The sequence below is a fragment of the Mizuhopecten yessoensis genome, unplaced genomic scaffold, assembly GCF_002113885.1.
Source record: "Mizuhopecten yessoensis strain PY_sf001 unplaced genomic scaffold, ASM211388v2 scaffold1713, whole genome shotgun sequence".
In the NCBI taxonomy this organism is placed as follows: Eukaryota; Metazoa; Mollusca; class Bivalvia; order Pectinida; family Pectinidae; genus Mizuhopecten; species Mizuhopecten yessoensis.
Genome location: NW_018404184.1, coordinates 109,924 through 134,795, shown reverse-complemented (window position 1 = coordinate 134,795; position 24,872 = coordinate 109,924). Strand labels below are relative to the sequence as shown.

Genomic DNA, 24,872 nt, shown 5'->3' with positions numbered 1-24,872 from the left:
CAATCAAACTAATTTGTCATTTCAATTCACATCTGTAACTTTTTCTGTGATTTTCATTTTAATGTGATAAAGCAGAAAATAGCTTTATAGATAAAAAAAATTTGTCATTTTAGTTTTGAACAGTTCTGCATCAACTACTGTAATGAGAAGTTGCAGCAGTTGTTCATTGAGCTAGTGTTGAAGCAGGAACAGGAGGAGTATATGAGGGAGGGAATTGAGTGGACCCACATCAAATACTTCAACAACAACGTCATCTGTGACCTTGTTGAACAACCCCACAAGGGAATACTTGCCATCCTCGACGAGGCCTGCCTCAGTGTTGGCAAAGTCAATGATGAGGTATTGATGATTTTTCCTTTGAAAATGGTAAACCTCAGGTCAGACCAAACAAAAACAAATATTGTTGATCCTGATTGAATTACACAAAATTATACCCATTAAACACGAGTTTAAACAATATGAGTGGACATTAGCAAAAAGTCACAATGAAGAGTCAAGTTCCCAATAATAATAATGTATTATGTTCAGTATGTATGCTGCAAAGTAATAAATATTTGTTTGAGTATTGACTGAAGTTCAATTGTAATGTATCAGAATGTAGAGGGTGGTTGAAACTGCAGTTTACACACAGAGTCTAATCAGTTGGACCAAACAATTGTTTAACCTCTTTGTTTTGCACATAGGTAGCGAACATCAATTGTTTTATGAATCAGGGATTGATGGTCAGAGAACGATTATATATTCAAATTATAAACACAGTAGCATTATGACAATACAAATAATGTCATGTCTGCGATGAGACATCAACATTCTGCACTGATCTGTACTGATAGGGTGTTGCACATGGTTGGGACCTAAAATGATTTGGCAGGTGCATGCATGTTTACAAGGAAAGAAACACAACAAAAACATGTGGGATATATATGTACATCACGAGTAATGACTGTTACCCCATTATTAAATAGTGTTGATGTATTTATTGATCAGTTTTAGAGATTTTCAGGAAGCTAATATGTCAACACCCATAGTCAAACTGGGTCAATTATTTTGTTCATTAAAGTACTCAGATTTTGTGTTTGAACAATTCTAAATGAAGTTAAGAAAGATTAAAGTCTATCACTAGATCACTATAAGGCCAAATAAAAATGTAGCTGTGTTTCCTGTTTCCCGACCGATCCTATTTTCTCCATTTCTAAATCTGGAAATAACTAAAAAATAAAATGAACGTGCTGTAATTATAATGTAGTTTGAAACACTAAAAATATCATGAGGAAAACAATCATTACATAACTTCAGTTTTGTTGTAAAATGTGAGCATAGGAACTCCATAAAAACGATCTTTTTATCTTCATTTTAATAGTGCATCATAATCATGTTGCTAAACACTGCTGAAATGAATAGAAAAATTTACAAGTCCTTGAGAAAAGCTAAGTACAAAATTTAGAAACACTGTCGTAGTTAACTCTGGTAGATCTGTCGGCATGACACTTCCTTTCAGGGGAGATCACTCTGATTTATCATAAATAATAGTTGTTAATATTTTTAGCTCACCTGCCCAAAGGGGCAGGTGAGGTTATGCCATGGCGCAGCGTCCGTCGTCCGTCCGTCCGTCCGTCCATCAACTTTTCCTTTAAAACGCTACTTGTCCTGAACAGCCCAGTAGATTTTGACCAAGTTTAGTCAGAAGCATCTTTGGGGGAAGGGGAACAAATTTTGTATAAATGGTGAGTGTGGCCCCCCTGGGGGCTGCGGGGCGGGGCCCAATAGGGGAAATATAGCAAATTCTTTAGATTCCTTCTTCTTCTGTAGGTATGAAAGGATTTGTTCCATATTAAGTCTGAATCATCCTTGGGTGAAGGGGGAACCAATTTTGTATAAACCGTGGTTCTGGCCCCCCAGGGGCTTGAGGGGCGAGGTCCAATAGGGGAAACATAGCAAATTAGGCTTTAAAATCCTTCTTCTGTAGGAATGAAAAGATTTGGTCCATATTTGGTCTGAAGCATCCTTGGGTGAAGAGGAACCAATTTTGTATAAACCGTGGGTCTGACCCCCCAGGGGCCTTAGGGGTGGGCCCAATAGGGGAAACATAGCAAATTATTCTTTAAAATCCTTCTTATTCTGTCGGAATGAAAGGATTTGGTCCATATTTTGTGTGGAGTATCCTTGGGTAAAGGGGAACAAATTTTGTATAAGCGGTGGGTGTGCCCCCCTTTGGACCTGAGGGGCGGGCCCAATAGGGGAAATAGAGATAAAACTTTTAAAGTCCTTCGACCATCAGGATTAAGGGATTTCTTCCCAATTTGGTCTGGAGAATCTTGGGCAAAAGGGACTCAATTGGTGAGCCCATTAGGGAAAACATAGCAAATTTTTTAAAAAGCTTCTTCTTCTGTACGAATGACAGGATTTTGTCCAAATTTGGTATGAAGTAATCCTTGGGTGAAGGGGAACCAATTTTGTATAAATGGTGTGTCTAACCCCCCTGGAGGCAGAGGCGGGGCCTTATAGGGGAATTAGAGGTAAAACCTTTAAAATCCTTCTTCTCCCATAGGGATTAAGGGATTTTATCCTAATTTAGTCTGGAGCATCCTTGGGCCAAGGGGACTCAATTTTGTATAAGCAGTGGGTGTGGTCTCCCCTGGGGCCGAAGGGCAGGGCCCAATATGAGAAATAGAGGTATGACCTTTAAAATCCTTCTTCAACCATCGGGATTAAGGGATTTTATCCTTATTTAGTCTGGAGCATCCTTCGGCCAAGGGGACTTAATTTTGTATAAACAGTGGGTATGACCCCCCCTAGGGGCATAGGGGTTGGGCTCTGTTTGAAGTTTGTTCTCGCTATATCTCAAGTACTGGATGGATCTTTCTGAAAATTCATATGTACTTACAGCACCTGCCATTGAGTGCTATATCTTTACTTTATACCAATTATTTTAAACACATTCAGGTGAGTGATACAGGCCCTCTGGGCCTCTTGTTTGGAGATGAAACAGGAAACACGCCTATATTTTTATTTGGCCTAATTGTTTTCATTGATATAAATCTTTTAAAAATTCCTGCCTATTCAGTCTACCGAAGGTAAACACCACACCGTAATATTATGGCATTTCATTTGCTTGAAAAATCGCATTTATGATATTTAACCAGTGAATTTTATGTTTTGAAATTTTATTTTTCCCCGCTTTCACCAAAATGGGGGATATTAATTTTGGGTTTTGATTGTCTGTCTGTGCAATAACTACAACAAATATGAACCCATTTTCCTCAAACTTGTTCACATAGTTAAATGCCTTAAGGGCTCGGCCAAGTTAGATGACCACTTTCAGCGGACCCCATTTGGCGGAGTTATGGCCCCTTGAATAAAGAAAAACGTAATTATCTGCTGGGTTTTGTTTCTGAGCAATTACTACAACAAATGTTAACCGATTTTCTTTAAACTTGGTCACAGGGTTAAATGCCTTAAGGGATCGGCCAAATACGATGACCACTTTCAGCAGACTTTATTTGGTAGAGTTATGGCCCCTTGAATAACGAAAAACATCATTATCTGCCGTTTCTGTTCATTACCTCTCGCAAATATTATCCGATTGTCTTCAAACTTAGTAACAGAGTTCAGCGCATTAACGGCTCGGCCAAGTTTGACAAGCACTTTCATCAGACTCCATTTGGCAGAGTTATGGCCCCTTGATTAACGAAAAACGCGATCTGCATTTCCGTCTAATAAATCTAGCAAATATTAGCCAAATTCCTTCAAACTTGATAACAATGTTTGTGTTCAACTGTCTTTCCACCCATCTCGGGTACTCTTTGGTTTTCGTGTGATAATACCTGTAAATATTGTTACGATGTTTCAACCAAATTCCTTATGCACATCCAACTCGTGCCAATTTTGCCAACCAATGTGATTTGTGCATATTTACGGATAATCAATGAGGTAAAGGGCTCTTTTTTTTTTCAAGTTTCAAGCTATACATTATGTCTCAACAGCACGATACTCACATGTTTAAACCTAACCTCAATCATGTTAACCTACAATGTGTCCTGCAAGCGGGGGATATAAATTGCACAAATTTGCTTGTTTGTATTAACAATGAAAAAGGAAATTGTCACAGTATGAAGGATATCTATTGATTATTTTCAGATGTTTTTATCAGTCATGGCAAAGAAACTTGGGAAGCATGACCATTTTACTTGCAGAGAGGTAGGTAAAATAATGAATGTTTCCTTTTTTGATATATTCTATTTGCAATGTTAATCTGAACTCGGAGTGTAGCTCGAGTCCGATTGAAAATTACATCGTCAATTAATCTATGATTTGGGGTCAGTCAATGGGGTATTTGTAAATAATGATGTATCTCCTGTTAACCAGCTTTAAGATACGTTTGGTTTGGTTTGTTTGTGTTTTACATCCTATTAACAGCTATGGTCATTTAAGGACATATGCCAGGTTTTGGTGGTGGAGGAAAGCCGGAGTTCCCGGAGAAAAACCACCGACCTATGGCTAATATCTGGCGACTACCCCACGTAGGCCTTGACCCCGCAACCCAGTGGTGATGGGCTAGACGTAGCAGAATGTCAGACGCTTTAACCACTTGGCCACCATGGCCCCCCTTTTAAGATACAATAATAAGTCGTATGGTTTTGAGGCCTTTGGGGTGGGACCAATATGGGTCAAATTGACTAAAATTTCAACAACCTTCTTCTTCAGTTTCTAATATGCAGGAATCAAATGATCTTCATGGATTGAAAGGTCACTAGGGTGCTTAAATTATCGAAATTGTCAATTTTGTTACCCCCTGGTTCACTAATTTCCCCCTGATGAGGATGTTAAGTTTACTATGGTTCATATAGAGAAAATAACACTTTTGGGTTTATTTAGCTTATTCATCAGATGGTGGGCTACTCAAATCATTCCATCCGTCCATCCTTAAACATACATGCCATATCTAACAATTTTGGCATGAGAAAAATAGCCTTCCAAAATGTCTCACGGCATGGGACCCATTTTTCACGCTTTTTTTTTCAAATATTTTGATCTCACGAAAAATCGTCCCATGTAATATCCGCCATTTTGACTTGGTATGAAATCGGTCTCTGACACGAAAAGAAACGAAATTTGGTCAATCTTTGTGAATAAACAATAGCTACATGGATTCACACTGACATTGGTCACTGAGAGATCTGAAGTCGCACGCCAGCCACCTAAATTACAGGCCAGACCAATTAGCAGCATAGGTGTGAAAGATCTGAATGGCCTGGCCAGCCGATTTAATTAGCGGGCATGCCTTGGTGACTTGCTCACCAATGTGTGAACTATTAAGCAATTAAATCAGTGACCCCACATCAAGTGGGGGCTAGCTAGTTGCTAATTAATATGTGATGACAGTTGATATTAATATTAAACAGAAACTTAAGAGCTGTTAATTCATCACAATCAAAAACATGGTTTACCAAAATGGAAATGTTGGAGGTGACTATAAAATTGAAACCGGACACAGACATTGAATCCGGAATTCATTCTCTTGCCGGCGGGATGGGATTGAGTGTTAACGAAAATAACATAAATAGAAGAAAACAAGTTACTTTAGAATTGGATATATAAAAATAGTAGTTATTGGTTATTTTTTGCCTTTTATGTGATTTATTTACTTTTAAATGTTGATAGCTTTATCTGGACCGTATGTCACGTGTAAACCTTACTAAAATCCTTAAAAAAAATATCAATAAATCTTCAATTTTGGCTCTAGCAAAGTAATTAGAGGCTTCAGAATAACACAAATGATTCATTACTATGTTGTATGCTATAAAATTTATGTTAATCTCACAATTTTTGAACAAATCTCACTAAAAATAATCACTGATTTCACTATTTTGCACCGGAAAGTTATGGCATGTATGCTTAAACAAATATTATTTGCACTATTTCTCAGATAGTACTGAAGGGATCTTTCTCAACTTTCACATGAAGGTTTCCCATGGTCCCTAGTTATGCATAGCGAATTTAAGGACTGATTACAAAACCAAGACAGGCAGCCATATTGAGTTTGAGAGTTGAAGATTGTTAGCAGTATTTCTGAGACAGAACTGGAGGAATCTTTCTCAAATTTCACATGAGGGTTCTGCATAGTCCATAGTTATGCATATCAAATTTCGAGACTGAAGGGGAAAAGAAGATGGCTGACACGGGGGTCTTCTTGAAATTTGCTAGTGCTATTTATTTCTCAATAAGAAGTTTGTTAACACTATTTCTCAATAAGAAGTTTGTTAACACTATTTCTCAAAGAGAAGTTTGTTAACACTATTTCTCAAGAAGAAGTTTGTTAACACTATTTCTCAAAGAGAAGTTTGTTAACACTATTTCACAAGAAGAAAATTGTTAACACTATTTCTCAATAAGAAGTTTGTAAACACTATTTCTCAATAAGAAGTTTGTAAACATTATTTCTCAATAACTTCTTGATAAATCTTTGATATGTGCGTTCCCCTTGGTCCTTGATTAAGCATATTTACTTTTGAGACTGATCGAATAAACAAAATGGCCAACAGGCAGCCAGTTGATTGTTTAAGATTGTTATCACCTTTTGAGATTGATCAGAAGAATAAGTTTAAGAGTTAAAGTTTGTTATCACTATTCCTCAAAAATACTCTACAGATCTATTTCAAATTTTTTATGAATTTTTATTATTTTTAGCTCACCTGCCCGAAGGGCAAGTGAGCTTATGTTATGGTGCGGCATCCGTCGTCCGTCCGTCCGTCCTTCGTCCATCGTCCATCGTCCGTCTGTTCGGCGTCAACTTTTTGCTCTAAACAACTTCTTCTCAATAACCAAAAGGCCTGGGAAGATGATATTTGGCCAGTAGCATGCTGGGATCAAGGGCTACCAAGTTTGTTCAAATGAATGACCTTGACCCACTTTCAAGGTCACTGGTGTCGGATGTCTTTAAAATCTTCATACAACTTCTTCTCAATAACCAAATGGCCAAGGGTACTGATATTGGGCCTGTAGCATGCTGGGATCAAGGGCTACCAAGTTTGTTCAAATGAATGACCTTGACCCACTTTCAAGGTCACTGGTGTCAGATGTCTTTAAAATCTTCAAACAACTTCTTCTCAATAACCAAAAGGCCCAGGGTACTGATATTGGGCCTGTAGCATGCTGGGATGAAGGACTATCAAGTTTGTTCAACTGAATGACCTTGACCAACTTTCAAGGTCACAGGGGTCAAATGTCGTAAAATCTTCAAGCGACTTCTTTTCAATAAGCAAAAGGGCCAGGGTACTGAAATTGGGCCTGTAGCATGCTGGGATGAAGGATTACCAAGTTAGTTCAAATGAATGACCTTGACCAACTTTCAAAGGTCAAAGGGGTCAAATGTCATAAAATCTTCAAACGACTTCTTCTCAATAACCAAAAGGCCCAGGGTACTGATATTGGGCCTGTAGCATGCTGGGATGAAGGGCTACCAAGTTTGTTTAAATGAATGACATTGACCCACTTTCAAGGTCACTGGGGTCAGATGTCTTAAAATCTTCAAACAACTTCTTCTCAATAACCAAAAGGCCCAGGGTACTGATATTGGGCCTGTAGCATGCTGGGATGAAGGACTATCAAGTTTGTTCAACTGAATGACCTTGACCAACTTTCAAGGTCACAGGGGTCAAATGTCGTAAAATCTTCAAGCGACTTCTTTTCAATAAGCAAAAGGGCCAGGGTACTGAAATTGGGCCTGTAGCATGCTGGGATGAAGGACTACCATTTTAGTTCAAATGAATGACCTTGATCCACTTTCAACCTAATGTCCTTGTTCAACAATCAAGGTCAGAGGCGTCATATGTTTAAATCTTTTAATAGGTTCTTATGAAATCTTAAGATTACAAGTGTTAGATTAATAACAGGTGAGCGATGCAGGCCCATTGGGCCTCTTGTTTATTTTTTACTTGGTCCCTAGTTGTGCATGTTTTATTTTGAGAGTGATCAATCATAAAAACAAGATGGCTGCAGCTGATCATCTTTAATTATGACATTTTATGAATATTATCCCTGTTTCCCAAGAAGTACTCGAGGTATCTTTCCCATATTGCAATGATCACTTTTAGTTCTTTCTCATTAAGCATTGTAGTAGTAAATATTTGAACCAACAAACTCGTTTTCAAGGTTGTCTTTTAAACACAGCAGTATGAAGCGTAAATCAAAAGTAATATGAAGGTGCATGTACTGTTTACATGACTCGATCAAACTGATATGAGAAAAGAAGAGAAAATATCCAACTGACATAGAAATAATGAAGATGGTACAATGGTGGGGGCCAAGATCCCTCTGGGATCTCTTGTTCGTGCATATCAATTTATAAAGTTTTATTTTATTAAAGGCATAACATAAAATTGTTAATGGCAGTCTTTTCTTAACCTCTGATTGGAATTTAGTCAAATTGACAGGAAGCATCCCAAGGTTTTTTCAGCAAATCGCTTATGGATGTTGGCATGCAAGAATGCTGATACATAATGCCACATATTCACATAATGATTATTTATGCAGTAATAATGCCATTACAGTTTTGCTTTCAACAAAAACGTATAACATATCTACCAACAGTTTCATAGGTTTGTCCCCTTGGTCTCCAGTTGTGCATGTTGGCTAACAGGTGGCCATATTGAATATTGACAGTAAAGTTTTGTTATATCTGTTTTGCAGAAAGTACTTGAGGGATCTTTCTCAAACTAATTATTTCCATTGGTCCCGTGTTGAACATACCCCTTGCCCCAATGAGAATTCTTTCCTCTTTGGCAGGGCTTCTAATTATGTAAGAATTAAAAATTTAGCATTTTGCATATAGTTATACAATTCTGATGCAATAACATTTGCCAAAGTGGCAAATAGCATGGCATGAACAATTACTCTGTATGTTGATGTACAAAATCTGTTTAGCATGGCAGTGAATAATAGTACTTATAGGGAAAAAGAAGAGCAAAGAAGGTAAAAGATCGTATGTAAATCTGAGAAAAAATCCTCTGATGGTGGATGGCAAAATCTGTCTGCTTTTGTTTATATTCAGCTCTTACCCAAATAACATTAGCAAGTTAGCTGATCTCTGTGATATTGTTAAACTTTGTATAGTATGTACACATTTTGTGCAAATATTTGTAGCTGGCTCCATCAGACAAGACTTTGGAACATAGTCGTGACTTTCGAGTCAAACACTACGCAGGTCAAGTGCAATACAGTGTCATTGGCTTCATTGACAAAAATAAGGACACCTTGTTCCAGGACTTCAAACGGTTACTTTACAACAGGTAAGCAAGTGTATGGAATTAACAATAATCTTAGGTAAATGGCCAAAAACCCATATATAGAGGGTATCCTTTATGACAAAAGGCAGCTTGTTAAATTGATGAAATAGTGTGGTGTCCAGAGTTTGAAAAACTTATTCTAAAGAAAGAGTCATGTTATTTCCATGGAACCTGCCTGGACTATAGGCCAACCAAGTTTGTGAATGACCTTAACCTGTATTCAAAGTCAAATGAAAAAGCCTAGTATTATGATATAAGGCTGGTAACTTTCTAGGAAGGAGGCAAGCAAATTGTGTGAAGAAAAATTGTCATGACCTACTAGTCACCAACTTCTGGAAAAGAATGAAAAGGATAAAGCCAAAGAAACTCTGTGGAAAAAAATGAGCTTGACCTTTATTCAAGGTCACAGGGCAAATATTTCAAAAACGTCAGAACGACTACTCTTGGGAGAACAGGAAGGCCTAGAATCAAAATATTAGGCTAACCTTGATTTTGTATAAAAAATGGTATTCAAACCAAAGGACTGTATATGGTTTGGGTACCTATGTTTATAGGTAAATAAAATATCCCGGATCATTAAACCAAATCAGCAAATGTATTAAAAGGGTTCTATTGTTAGCTCACTTGGTCCAAAGGACCAAGGTGAGCTTGTGCCATATTGTGGCGTCCATTGTCTGTACGTCAACAATTTCTTTGAACGACTTCTTCTTCTTAACCACTGATTGGAATTTAACTTAATTTGACTGGAAGCATCCCTAGGTGATGGGGATTCAAAATTGTACAAATGGTGGGGCTGACCCCTCAGGGGGCTGATGAGAGGGGGCAATTTGGCTATATTGCTTACACGACTTCTGTAGAACTGTGTCATGGGTATTGATCATATTTGGTCAGAAACAATCGTGGGAGGCAGGGATTCAAAATTGTACAAATGATTGGGCTGACATATTCCCTTGGATCTCACTTGGAGAACATTTTGCCATGATTGCTTAGATATCCAGGTGAGCGATACAGGCCCTCTGGGCCTCTTGTTACTAATTCCAGTCATAAAGATTATTTTTTTTATTAATTATTTCCATTAATCTATAATTAAACAAGCTAAAATCACGAAAAATGGCATTTTCCTGTTATATTTCTACACAATTTGTTCCTGTTTACTATGAGCGCACTCTTGAACAAGTTTAATAATAATGTTGTATGTTGAAAACTAGAAAATATTTCCTGTGTGAAAAGGAAAAGTTTGTTCATGACTGCACTGGAATTAAAAATTGAACTTTTGTGTCTATTTTTTCGGCATTTTTACGGAACTTGCATATATAAAAACGTGGACTAGAAAACGGAATACCACAGATTTTTCCAGATTTTAAGAAGGGCTGCAGAAATGTAGATAGAAACAACACTGCATTCATTTACCAATAACTGAAAAGGTAAGAAGCCATATATTGTCATACATTGTCATGAAAATGCTCCCATTGATTTGATAAAAACATTGAATTGATAATATTTCGTCAGGTTTGATTGCATCATCAGATCGTCACAACCGGACTTTGTTTACGTTTCATGTTGACACATGGGTCACTCTCAGGTAATGGGCGACTTTCCGGTTATGCTACCACAAAAAAAAAGAAGTTTAAAATTTAGAGGTGAAAGTGGTTTTATTTAATAGCTGAACACCTGAAGTTAAAAATATGTTAATACGAAGATAAAAATATGTAAAATGTTGTCATAGCAATGTTACATATCAACATGATGGACACGACAGAGACGGAAAATATTTAGTATTCTCCTTCCAAAAATTACAAATTCAAACAAATATATTATATTTGGCAGCAAAATTAAAAGAAAACATATTCAGTTTGCTTTAATAATGCTTAAAAGCAAGTGGGTTTGATTCCCTTGTTAATTAGGGCCCCATATTGGAGATACGGATGCCCTATAGTAAGTACTCTGTCTGTCTGTCTGTCTGTCCGTCCACAAATTTTGTTCCTGGCTGATAACTTTGGTATTTATTGACCGATGTACATGAAACTTGGTCAAGATGTTCAGTTTATAAAAATACACATTGAGGTAAAATGTCAAGGTCAAAGGTCAAGGTCATTAGGTTCAAAGGTCGAGGTAAAATTTTACATCTTTTCACTGATGAAACTTTGTGTTATGACATTATGAAGCAAAGTTGATCAGAATTAAACAAGGAGTCAACTAATCAAAGGTAAAGGTCATCGGGTCAGGGGTCAAGGTCAAATTTTGTAGCTTTTCACTAGTGAACATTTCACTGACATTATGAAGCAAAGTTGTTCGAAATTAAACAAAGAGACACACTGAGGTAAAAAGGTCAAGGTCATGAGATTCAAAGGTCAAGGTCAAATTTAGTAGCTTTTCACTGATGACCATTTTGTTATGACATGATGAAGCAAAGTTGATCAGAATTAAACAACAAGTCAACTGACCAAAGGTCAAGGTCATTGGGTCAAAGGTCAATGTTAAATTTTGTATCTTTTCACTGGTGAACATTTCGCTATGACACTTTGAAGCAATGTTGCTCAGAATTAAACAAGGAGTCAATTGACCAAAGGTCAAGGTCACTTGGTCAAAGGTCAAGGTTAAGATTTTGTACCTTTTCCCTGATGAACATTTTGTTTTGACATTATGAAGCCATGTTGTTCAGAACTTAACACAGTCAACTGACCTTAGTTCCAGGTTACTGGGTCCAAAGGGTCAAGGTCAAGTTTTGCGTTTTTCACTGATGAACATTTTGTTATGATATTAAGAAGCAAAGTTGGTCGGACTGGCTCTTGATGGAGAAGGTATATAAGGTGAAATAAAACAAATCAAAGCTTACAAATGAGTATTGCACCGGTAAGTACATTTCTGTTATCCCAGCAAATATGGAGGTGGAAGGAAACACATCACATCATAGTACATGTAAAATGTATATTTTGCTTCCTTGCGATTCTTTTTGAAGTCCAAATGTCAAACGTCAAGCTCAGCTATATGGGCAGATTGCTTCTTGATGATTATGGGGGATATAATTGCCACAAGACGGGGCCCATACTGACCTGTCATGATCAGTGTTCTAGTATTGTTTTATATACAAACCCACTATACAAGCAGATTTTTTATTTTTTTTATTGTTTGTTTCTCCCTTTTTGTGTCGCCTGCAAAAAGCTGGTGACACATATATAGATATTGCTATGTCGGCAGCGTCCGCACAGAGGTTTTCGTGCGATAACTTGAGTTTCCTTGGGCCGATGAAACTTCATGCAGTGCTTCATTTCCAAAAGTGCTTGCTTGGGATTGCTTTTCAGGTCCGAAGGTCAAAGGTCAAGGTCACTGTTACTATAAATAGGAAATCTTTTTTCGTGCAATAACTTGAGTTTCCTTGGGTCGATCAAACTCAAACTTCATGTAGTGCTAAGCACAATCTCCCAGCCTCCTGCACAGGCGACACATCCACTACCATGGAATTCCTGTTTCATATTACTTTTTAATAATTTTGTTGCAGGATATAGACTTTCACATACACAACATGAAAAAAAATGTTTAACGCCTGGATAGAGTTTTATACTAAAATGAACAGTTATTGCGATGGACGTTATGCAAGACGGAATTGTATGATGGACATTACAAGTGGACATTTTTGTTATCGGTACACATGTATGCACAGTTCTAAGTACATTACCTAAGGATGTTTCATGTTTCTGTAAAGAAAATTCAAAAAGATACAGGAAATCTAACTTTATTTCATTATACATGTATATGAGCTGGATCATAGTCATGGACCCAAAGGTGTAACATGAACAACCAAAAACTATATTATTCTGATTGACACAATTTTTGCCAAAATGTGTTCTATGTCTATAGTCTAGTAATGGTCCATACATTAGAAGATAGTTTTTGTCTCCATTGCAAAAATATTTTATTAAAAAATAAGCCAAATAAAAAGGTTCCAAAAGTTCCAACATTTACGGTAAAACTTGCTCCAACAACAACCAGTGTATAAGTCCACCTGTCCATTGTGATCATTTGTGTGGCTGCAATGGTGCAGTGGACTGTAAGTACTGAGAGGTGAGCTGAGGAATACCCAGTTACACCAGTCCAACGCCACTCTGGGGTGACTGATGACTGTGCTTCTTCGGCAACTATACTTTCAATGGTTGCACTATTTCATGGGCCGGCAGTGGAGTCATTGGTCAACAAGTAGCTTGACATGGGCTGGGCAAACATTCATGGGGACATGCCTGTCAACCTCTGAAAGCAGGGAGGTCATCCTCCACTTAGCTTATTGTAGGGGTGATAGCGCACAATGAAAACTTCATTTTTAGCTCACCTGGCACGAAGTGCCAAGTGAGCTTATGCGATGGTGCGGCGTCCGTCGTCCGTCCGTCCGTCGTCCGTCCGTCGTCAATATTTTACTTTAAACGACTTCTTCTTAATAACCAAAAGGCCTAGGGTGATGATATTTGGCCAGCAGCAAACTGGGATGAAGGGCTACAAAGTTTGTTCAAATGAATGACCTTCACCCATATTCAAGGTCACAGGAGTCAAATATGTTAAAAACTTTAAACATCTTCTTCTCAATAACCAAACTGCCCAGGGAGATGATATTTGGCCAGTAGCATGCTTGGATGAAGGGCTACCAAGCTTGTTCAAATGAATGACCTTCAATTATATTCAAGGTCACAGGGGTCAATTGTCTTAAAAAACCTTTAAACAACTTCTTCTGAATAACCAAAATGCCCAGGGTGATGATATTTGGCCAGTAGCATGCTGAGATGAAGGGCTACAAAGTTTGTTCAAATGAATGACCTTCACCCATATTCAAGGTCACAGGGGTCAAATATGTTAAAAACTTTAAACAACTTCTTCTGAATAACCAAAATGCCCAGGGTGATGATATTTAGTCAGTAGCATACTAGGATCAAGGGCTACCAAGTTTGTTTAAATGTATGACCTTGAATCATATTCAAGGTCACAAGGAGCAAATATGTTCAAAATATTTAAACAACTTGTTCTGAATAACCAAAAGGCTTAGGATGTTGATATTTAGTCAGTAGCATGCTGGGATCAAGGACTACTATGTTTGTTAAAGTGAATGACTTTGACTTATATTCAAGGTCACAGGGGTCAAATTTGTTTAAAATCTTTAAACGACCTCTTCTGAATAACCATGGGTCCCAGGATGTTGATACTTTGCAAGTTGCATCCTGAGATGAAAGGCTATTAAATTTGTTCAACATAATGACTGTGTTCGATTTTCAATCACAGGGGTGAAATGTTTTAAAAAAAAATAACAGGTTCTTTTGAATGAATTTTAATCATAAATACTGATATTTTATTTTGCCTGTAGCTTTATTTTAGATCACTTTTAAGGTTACAAGTGTGATATTTATACCAGGTGAGCGATGCAGGCCCATTGGGCCTCTTGTTTGCATCATTTTCTTTTAATGTGCAATGCCAAAATGTAACAAAAACAATAAGTATAGTCAATTTAAACAGCGTTTAAGCCTTTTAATTGAAATTATCATGGTTTAATACCTTTAAAACAAAATGTATTGTTCATTATAAAATTCATGATTCATTCACTTTTGTAATTCATTGACAGGTATGGTAGGAGCCATCAAATCTTCAGTGCAGATCTGAAAAATACAACATAACTATTACACACATTACTGTGACAGAGCTCAAACTATTACACACATTACTGTGACAGGGCTCAAACTATTACACACATTACTGTGACAGCTAGGGCTCAAACTATTACACACATTACTGTGACAGGGCTCAAACAATTACACACATTACTGTGACAGGGCCCTAACTATTACACACATTACTGTGACCGGGCTCTAACTATTACACACATTACTGTGACCGGGCTCTAACTATTACACACATTACTGTGACCGGGCTCTAACTATTACACACATTACTGTGACAGGGCACAAACTATTACACACATTACTGTGACAGGGTTCAAACTATTACACACATTACTGTGGCAGGGCTCAAACTATTACACACATTGCTGTGACAGAGCTCAAACTATTACACACATTACTGGGACAGGGCTCAAACTATTACACACACTACTGTGACAGGGCCCAAACTATTACACACACTGCTGTGACAGGGCCCAAACTATTACACACATTACTGTGACAGGGCCCAAACACAATACACTGAACGCACTTGATGTACATTGATGAAAAGAGAACAAAATTGATCACTGAAAATTAATTCATTGAAGCATAAAACTACTTTCTGTTGGCATTCATAGCCACTATGAATTCCGACTTGACAGAAGGCAAATAAATTTGATAAAGCACTTTCAATACTTATTAGCTCACCTGGTCCGAAGGACCAAGGTGAGCTTATGCCATACCATGGCGTCCGGCGTCCGGCCGTCCAAACGTCAACAATTTCTTTAAACGACTTCCCCTTCTTAATCACCTGTTGGAATTAAACTTAATTTGACTGGAAGCATCCCTAGGTGGTGGGGATTCAAAATTGTACTAATGGTGGGGCTGACCCCCCAGGGGGCTGAGGGGCGGGGCCAAAAGGGGGCAATTTGGTTATATTGCTTTAAGCGACTTCTTCTCTGGAACTAAGAAGTGGATATCAACCATATTTGACTGGAAGCATCCCTAGGTGGTGGTTATTAAAAATTGTACAAATGTTGGGGCTGACCCTTCAGGGGGCTGAGGGGCGGGGCCAAAAGGGGGCAATTTGGTTATATTGCTATAAACGACTTCTTCTGCAGAACTATGCCATGGATATTGATCATATTTGGTCAGAGGTATTCATGGGAGGCATGGATTCAAAATTGTACAAATGGTGGGGCTGACCCCCGGGCTAAGGGGTGGGGCCAATAAAATGTATTACTTGGAAATGGTTGAGATCCCCACCATATAACCATATATACCATTGCTGCGTATAAAGAAAAGAATGCACATTTGCTTCCAGGATGTCCCTAGGGTCTGGCCCCACCCTGGGAGACATAGTCCCTGGGCCATAACTTTAAAACGGTTGAGATCCCCACCCCAAAACTATATATACAAATGCTGGGCATAAAGAGACGAATGCAATCATGATATCAGAATAGACCCTGGGGTCTGACCGAACCCCTAGGGACCTAGTTTCTTAGTCACAGCTTGGAAACAGTTGAGAGCCCCACCCTATAACCGTATATATACAATTGCTGAGTATAAAGAGATGATTGCACATATGCTTCCAGGTTGGCCTTGGGGACTGCCCCACCCTTGGAGACTTAACCCCTGGGTCATAACTTTGAAATGGTTAATATCCCCACCCCAAAACTATATATACAATTGTTGGGCATAAAGAGACGAATGCAGTCATGATATTAGAATTGATCCCAGGGTCTGCCCCACCCTTGCAGACTTGGCCCCTGGGTCATAACTTTGAAACGGTTGAGATCCCCACCCCAAAACCATATATACAAATGCTTGGCAAAAAGAGACAAATGCAGTCAAGATATTAGAATCGATCCTGGGGTCTGGAAACAACTCTAGGGACCTAGTTTCTGAGTCAAAGCTTGGAAACATTTGAGATCCCCACCCCATAACCATACATAAAATTGCTGGGCATGAAAAGTCTAATATAGCTATGCTACAAGGATTGGCCTTGGGGTCTGGCATATTCCCTTGATCTCATTTGGAGAATAGTTTGCCATGATTGCTTAGGTATCCAGATGAGCAATACAGGCCCTCTGGGCCTCTTGTATTTATCATTAATTATCCTCTATTGTGGTTGTGTACAGTTATTTTTCAGAACATTGGCAGTTCATAGTCCTATGATCTAAGCCAACTGACTTTGGTAGTATAATTGCCATGCTATGGTTAATATACTGCTACATTTATTATGGAATTTATAGTGATGCTTACCAAACTTATAATAGAATCGTGATCCTCTCATGATCATGTTAGGAGCCTCAAGGATTTTCTCAACATCTGTGGGCAAAATGTAGCTGCCATAACGTAGCTTTCTGACAGCAAGAGATTTTTTTTTATATATTGCGTTGGGGCAGAGGAGGCCGGGTATTAATATTAGTTCTAGGCAAAACGGTGTGCCAGACTTCGCTGACCTGCCACAGTAGTCTTGTGCCAGACGTAGATTTGTTGAAAAAAATTACCCGTGGCCACTCGTCAACCTGATATATAAAGTTCACAAATCAAAGTAAATGGAGAAAATGTGCGTTAAAATCACACGACATGAAAGTTGCTTCTTCTTTCAAAACATTCCATAAATATCTCATTACAATTCACTTAAATTCAGATATTTGGATGGAATTATAATAATGAAATTAGTTTTTAGCCCACCATCATCTGATGGTGGGCTATTCAAATCACCCTGTGTCCGTGGTCCGTCCGTTGTCCGTCGTCCGTCGTCCGTCCGTAAACAATTCTTGTTATCGGTATTTCTCAAGAAGTACCAGAGGGATCTTTCTCAAATTTTATATGTAGGTTCCCCTTGGTCCTTAGCTGTGCAGGGCAACTTTTGAGACTGATCGGATAAACAACATGGCCGACAGGCAGCCATCTTGGATTTTGATAGTGAAAGTTTGTTATCGCTATTTCTCAAGAAGTACCAGAGGGATCTTTCTCAAATTTTATATGTAGGTTCCCCTTGGTCCTTAGCTGTGCAGGGCAACTTTTGAGACTGATCGGATAAACAACATGGCCGACAGGCAGCCATCTTGGATTTTGATAGTGAAAGTTTGTTATCGCTATTTCTCAAGAAGTACCAGAGGGATCTTTCTCAAATTTTATATGTAGGTTCCCCTTGGTCCTTAGCTGTGCAGGGCAACTTTTGAGACTGATCGGATAAACAACATGGCCGACAGGCAGCCATCTTGGATTTTGATAGTGAAAGTTTGTTATCGCTATTTCTCAAGAAGTACCAGAGGGATCTTTCTCAAATTTTATATGTAGGTTCCCCTTGGTCCTTAGCTGTGCAGGGCAACTTTTGAGACTGATCGGATAAACAACATGGCCGACAGGCAGCCATCTTGGATTTTGATAGTGAAAGTTTGTTATCGCTATTTCTCAAGAAGTACCAGAGGGATCTTTCTCAAATTTTATATGTAGGTTCCCCTTGGTCCTTAGCTGTGCAGGGCAACTTTTGAGACTGATCGGATAAACAACATGGCCGACAGGCAGCCATCTTGGATTTTGATAGTGAAAGTTTGTTATCGCTATTTCTCAAGAAGTACCAGAGGGATCTTTCTCAAATTTTATATGTAGGTTCCCCTTGGTCCTTAGCTGTGCAGGGCAACTTTTGAGACTGATCGGATAAACAACATGGCCGACAGGCAGCCATCTTGGATTTTGATAGTGAAAGTTTGTTATCGCTATTTCTCAAGAAGTACCAGAGGGATCTTTCTCAAATTTTATATGTAGGTTCCCCTTGGTCCTTAGCTGTGCAGGGCAACTTTTGAGACTGATCGGATAAACAACATGGCCGACAGGCAGCCATCTTGGATTTTGATAGTGAAAGTTTGTTATCGCTATTTCTCAAGAAGTACCAGAGGGATCTTTCTCAAATTTTATATGTAGGTTCCCCTTGGTCCTTAGCTGTGCAGGGCAACTTTTGAGACTGATCGGATAAACAACATGGCCGACAGGCAGCCATCTTGGATTTTGATAGTGAAAGTTTGTTATCGCTATTTCTCAAGAAGTATCAGAGGGATCTTTCTCAAATTTTATATGTAGGTTCCCCTTGGTCCTTAGCTGTGCAGGGCAACTTTTGAGACTGATCGGATAAACAACATGGCCGACAGGCAGCCATCTTGGATTTTGATAGTGAAAGTTTGTTATCGCTATTTCTCAAGAAGTACTAGAGGGATCTTTCTCAAATTTTATATGTAGGTTCCCCTTGGTCCTTAGCTGTGCAGGGCATTTTTTTGAGACTGATCGGATAAACAACATGGCCGACAGGCAGCCATCTTTGGTTTTGATATTGTAGGTTTGTTACCGCTATTTCTCCGGAAGAACTAGAGGGATCTTTCTTAAATTTTATATGTAGGTTCCCCTTGGTCCTAGCTGTGCAGGGCAATTTTAGAGACTGATCGGATAAACAACATGGCCGACAGGCAGCCATCTTGGATTTTGATAGTGAAAGTTTGTTATCGCTATTTCTCGGGAAGTACGGGAGGGATCTTTCTCAAATTTTAAATGTAGGTTCCCCTTGATCCCTCGTTGTGTATGTTATATTTTGAGACTGATCATAAAAACAAAATGGATTAAAAGAAGAACTAAACAGATCTTTCTCATATTGCAATGATCGATTCTATTTCTTTCACATTAAGTACTGTACTAGTAAATATGTGAAATGACAAACTCACTTTGAAGGTTGGCTTTCATACACATCAGTATTAAGTTTAGATCAAAAGTTACCTCAAGGTGCAATTACTGTTAACAGATTAGAGTAAAGAAGAGAAAAGATCGAACTGACAAAGAACTAATGAAGATGGTACAAAGGTTGGCGCCAAGATCCCTCTGGGATCTCTTGTTAATTATTTCCTTCCAATGTAATGTCCATTTGAAAAATAAATAAAAACCTGAATTTATCTCATTTATTCTATTCCTACAATCAAACAATACAAAATTAATTTCTTCTACTTTATAAATAATATAATTTCAGTTAAAAATCGGCATGTGCTTGCCTAAACCTGCAGAAAAACAGCTCGGTTACAGTCAGTGTCCACATAATGTCCGTCATATGGAATTCTGTCCAAAGTAACCAATTTCAAAATACCAATTCTTACTCGGCTTTGAACTGACTAAAGGGCATTTAATAAACATCACAATATTTTAGGTGTTTATTATCGTACAACTAAAATGTCGATCAACTCGAGTTGTTTTTGAAACTTTAATAATCTAGGCAAACGGTATAATTAATTGTCCAAGACAACGTCCGTAATGCAATTTCCGTCCTCTTATAACGTCCCTTCATCGAGTATCCGTCCAAAAATAATTACTTTTGCTAGTTCATTGAACACATGCGATCCTGTCAGTCGATGAAGTTCTATGAATTAAGACGTTATAATCACAGAAAATCGTTCCGATAATATTCTTACTACAAACAATAGATTATAAGCTGCCATTACTAACATTTCATGTGCATACATTATGCCCGTTACAACATTACGCCCGCAACATTTCATAACTTACCTGGACAGTCGACATGGCTTCATCTTCTTCGTCCATCTTGTTTGACAAGACTGCACACAAGTGGGTGACGTCACCGATACGTGCTTAAACAGAGATTCTCGCTATGCAAGAGTTGACTGTCGATGTATTATTATTGCAAAAAATAAATAAAAATTGTGATCGTCAGATGGACGTTATATGGGGACGGGAAAAAAAATCTTTTTGTAAAATGATCGTAACGTGAAGTAATGCATATCCTCACAATGTTCCTTTACTTTATTTCTAAATCAGTACACATTTCTTTACACAATGAACACATTCCTTTTGATATATTGGTATAATGAATATGCAAAATTAATAACAACTGACAACCTTTGAAGTGGACGGACATTTGTAACGCCCGTAATAACCACACAACATGTGTATTATTCATACTTCAAACTTTGTTTTTTAATCACATTTTTTCATGATTTTAATGTTAGACTTCATCTGTGTGTAAACATACTGTTCTAGAGACCATGCAAAGACAAAGTACAAAACAATAGAAATTTGTACATTATGTATATCAGATTTGTAACCGGAAGTCATTAAAATTCTACCCAATTATTGAAATCAAAATCAATTTTCCAGAATCATACATTTTTAGATAATTATAAAATTATGTTTGTTATTAAACAACATTATAATGGTCACTATGACATATTGTGTGGAGTGCTTTACCCTCCACTTTTTAAAATACAGTATTTTAAAGTTGGCCATGTTAGTTTATATAAAAATGGCCCATTACTACCTGAGAGTGAGCCACCTATCAGCTGATGTATGCTGCAGCAGAAGTAACATATTTGTTTACTATTAAGTATGTCTCAAAATGTTTTAGCATTATAAATGCATTATGATGTGTCCAGTTGAAATATGAAATATATCTTCTTTACTCTCCTTGAAATAAACTGTGATGGCAAAATAAACTTGCATGCATGCTCGCTGTGACTGAGCTTTGGTCCGTCTGTTAGGGTGATGATAAAACAATGAATATAAGCTGTAGTTGGCTTTGATTATGTAAAAGTGTATAACTGGTGCTTCCTAATAAATATCAAATATATTTTTGAAAATATTTGACGGAAAGAATGAATCTAGATGATGAAAAAAAATCGTATTTTTAGCATCTCATCTGTAGGTCAAGGGAGACGAACTCGATTGATTGTGTATATAAATGTCACCAGTTCGTAAGTAGATTGCGTGATAGCTCAATCGAGAAGGTGTTTGTTTTTTAATCGATCGTTCCGGGTTCAAATACCTCTTGGCACGTTTTTAGTTTTAGTTTTTCTTGAGTATTTTCTTAGTAAAATTGTAACTGGATAATAACCCTGAATTTTGCTTTCTATTTGAATCACAATTTCAAATGAGTTATAATAGAAATAGAAATAGGAAATATTACACAATTGGGCATTTTTTTTATTGATTTTAATATAAATCTGATCACAAAATACAGGATCATTTAACTTCAAGTAATGAAATTATTCTCACACATGTATTTATGCAATGGCCGAATGGGTTTACTTTTGAAACTCAGATACCTGGTGAATACTCCAACAACCTATACTATCGCAAAGCTATCGAAAAGTAGAATACCTCGTAGTTTTGATGATATGTTGGTTGTGTTAATTTGGTATCCCGTTTATCTCTCCTGTCTGTTACTTACCTCGTAGTTTTGATGATATGTTTGTTGTGTTAATTTGGTATCGCGTTTATCTCCCCTGTCTGTTACTTACCTCGTAGTTTTGTTGACATGTTTGTTGTGTTAATTTGGTTTCCCGTTTACCTCTCCTGTCTGTCATTACCTCGTAGTTTTGATGACATGTTTGTTGTGTTAATTTAGTTTCCCGTTTATCTCTCCTGTCTGTTACTTAACTCGTAGTTTTGATGACATGTTTGTGGTGTTAATTTGGTTTCCCGTTTATCTCTCCTGTCTGTCATTACCTCGTAGTTTTGATGACATGTTTGTTGTGTTAATTTGGTTTCCCGTTTACCTCTCCTGTCTGTCATTACCTCGTAGTTTTGATGACATGTTTGTTGTGTTAATTTGGTTTCCCGTTTACCTCTCCTGTCTGTCATTACCTCGTAGTTTTGATGACATGTTTGTTGTGTTAATTTGGTTTCCCGTTTACCTCTCCTGTCTGTCATTACCTCGTAGTTTTGATGACATGTTTGTTGTGTTAATTTGGTTTCCCGTTTACCTCTCCTGTCTGTCATTACCTCGTAGTTTTGATGACATGTTTGTTGTGTTAATTTGGTATCGCGTTTATCTCCCCTGTCTGTTACTTACCTCGTAGTTTTGTTGACATGTTTGTTGTGTTAATTTGGTTTCCCGTTTACCTCTCCTGTCTGTCATTACCTCGTAGTTTTGATGACATGTTTGTTGTGTTAATTTGGTTTCCCGTTTATCTCCCCTGTCTGTTACTTACCTCGTAGTTTTGGTGTCATGTTTGTTGTGTTAATTTGGTATCGCGTTTATCTCCCCTGTCTGTTACTTACCTCGTAGTTTTGGTGTCATGTTTGTTGTGTTAATTTGGTATCGCGTTTATCTCTCCTGTCTGTTACTTACCTCGTAGTTTTGATGACATGGTTGTTGTGTTAATTTGGTTTCCCGTTTATCTCTTCTGTCTGTTACTTACCTCGTAGTTTTGATGACATGTTCGTCGTGTTAATTTGGTATCGCGTTTATCTCTCCTGTCTGTTGCTTACCTCGTAGTTTTGATGACATGTTTGTTGTGTTAATTTGGTATCGCGTTTATCTCTCCTGTCTGTTACTTACCTCGTAGTTTTGATGTCATGTTTGTTGTGTTAATTTGGTATCGCGTTTATCTCTCCTGTCTGTTACTTACCTCGTAGTTTTGATGACATGTTCGTCGTGTTAATTTGGTATCGCGTTTATCTCTCCTGTCTGTTACTTACCTCGTAGTTTTGATGTCATGTTTGTTGTGTTAATTTGGTATCGCGTTTATCTCTCCTGTCTGTTACTTACCTCGTAGTTTTGATGTCATGTTTGTTGTGTTAATTTGGTATCGCGTTTATCTCCCCTGTCTGTTACTTACCTCGTAGTTTTGTTGACATGTTTGTTGTGTTAATTTGGTTTCCCGTTTATCTCTCCTGTCTGTTACTTAACTCGTAGTTTTGATGACATGTTTGTTGTGTTAATTTGGTTTCCCGTTTATCTCTCCTGTCTGTCATTACCTCGTAGTTTTGATGACATGTTTGTTGTGTTAATGTCATAAAATACCGGTAGTTATGGGGTATCTTTTCGCAATCACGCAGGATATTGTTTTTTTCCCAAATTCTAATGCCAAAACAAAAGGTCACATAAAACTCTGATAAAATATAAGCATTGCTTTTGTTTGCAATGTTCATGGTCATTTTTATACGCCTGTCAAAATTGACGGTAGTATTAATGGTATGGGGTTGTCTGTCCGTCCGTCCGTCATTTTTCAACCGATCTCTTTGAAACTTGGTATACATTATAATCATGATATGAAGTTGTGTTTCCCATAAAAGAATTTTGATTCAACAATTTTTCCAAAAGTAATTACCCTTTGTTCATTTCAGTATTTGTTTTTTGTCCGGCAATGTCCTCCTACATTTTTCAACGGATCTCTTTGAAACTTGGTATACTTTATAATCATGATATATAAAGTTGTGTCTCCCTTAAAAGAATTTTGATTCGACGATTTTTGCAAAAGTTATTGCCTTTTGTTCATTTCAGTATTTGATTTTTTGTCCGAAGATTTTCTCCTACATTTTTTATAGCATATCAGCTAACTAACCACTCTTTGAATGATGCAGATCTTATTTCAATGTAAGAAAGTATATAACACTATATGGCATTCGACGGGCGTATTTTGTTCCTCCCTGCGGTACTCTTGTTACAAAAATGATAAATGTCCACAACCACATTTTGAGGTAACAAGTTCCAACTATATATAGCAAACATTTCATGTGCACAGACTTTTCCTAATGAAAATAAATCATTCATTTGTTTGCAGATGCCGAAAGACGTCGCATGCTGCTTGTGTTTTAAACGTTGCATGCCAAACTCCAGAAGACGCATCCGGCCTGGCGTGGCCTTCAAAAGATACATTGAAAGATATGTTGGTAGAGATGTGACAAGCAGTGACATGATATGCGGGACATGTACAGCACGAGTGTACAGATGTCTTCCAGAAGAACAGAATGAGACACCTCAGCTAGACGACGATGATGAAGCCCAAAGTCCATCAATTTAAACATACCTGAAACATCTGGGTCTCACAAAACATGCGTTGTGTGTCATATAGATGCCACTCAGAGACACCATTTGCTCAACATTCTGCAACAAGCTTCCACTCATGCCTTCATCCAAAGTGGACTATTTATTCATTCCCCCCCC

At 37.8% G+C, this 24,872-nt stretch overlaps 1 protein-coding gene across 3 annotated transcripts in view; it reads left to right on the top strand.

The window, feature by feature from the left end:
• Positions 1–24,872, top strand: part of LOC110466938 (unconventional myosin-Id-like) — a 194,660-nt gene that overhangs the window by 94,690 nt on the left and 75,098 nt on the right. For all 3 annotated transcript variants that reach the window (XM_021523762.1, XM_021523752.1, XM_021523771.1), the window contains 3 exons: positions 114–339; positions 4,138–4,197; positions 9,142–9,287. In XM_021523762.1, coding sequence (XP_021379437.1) covers positions 114–339; positions 4,138–4,197; positions 9,142–9,287 — 432 coding nt within the window. The remainder of the gene's footprint in view (positions 1–113; positions 340–4,137; positions 4,198–9,141; positions 9,288–24,872) is intronic.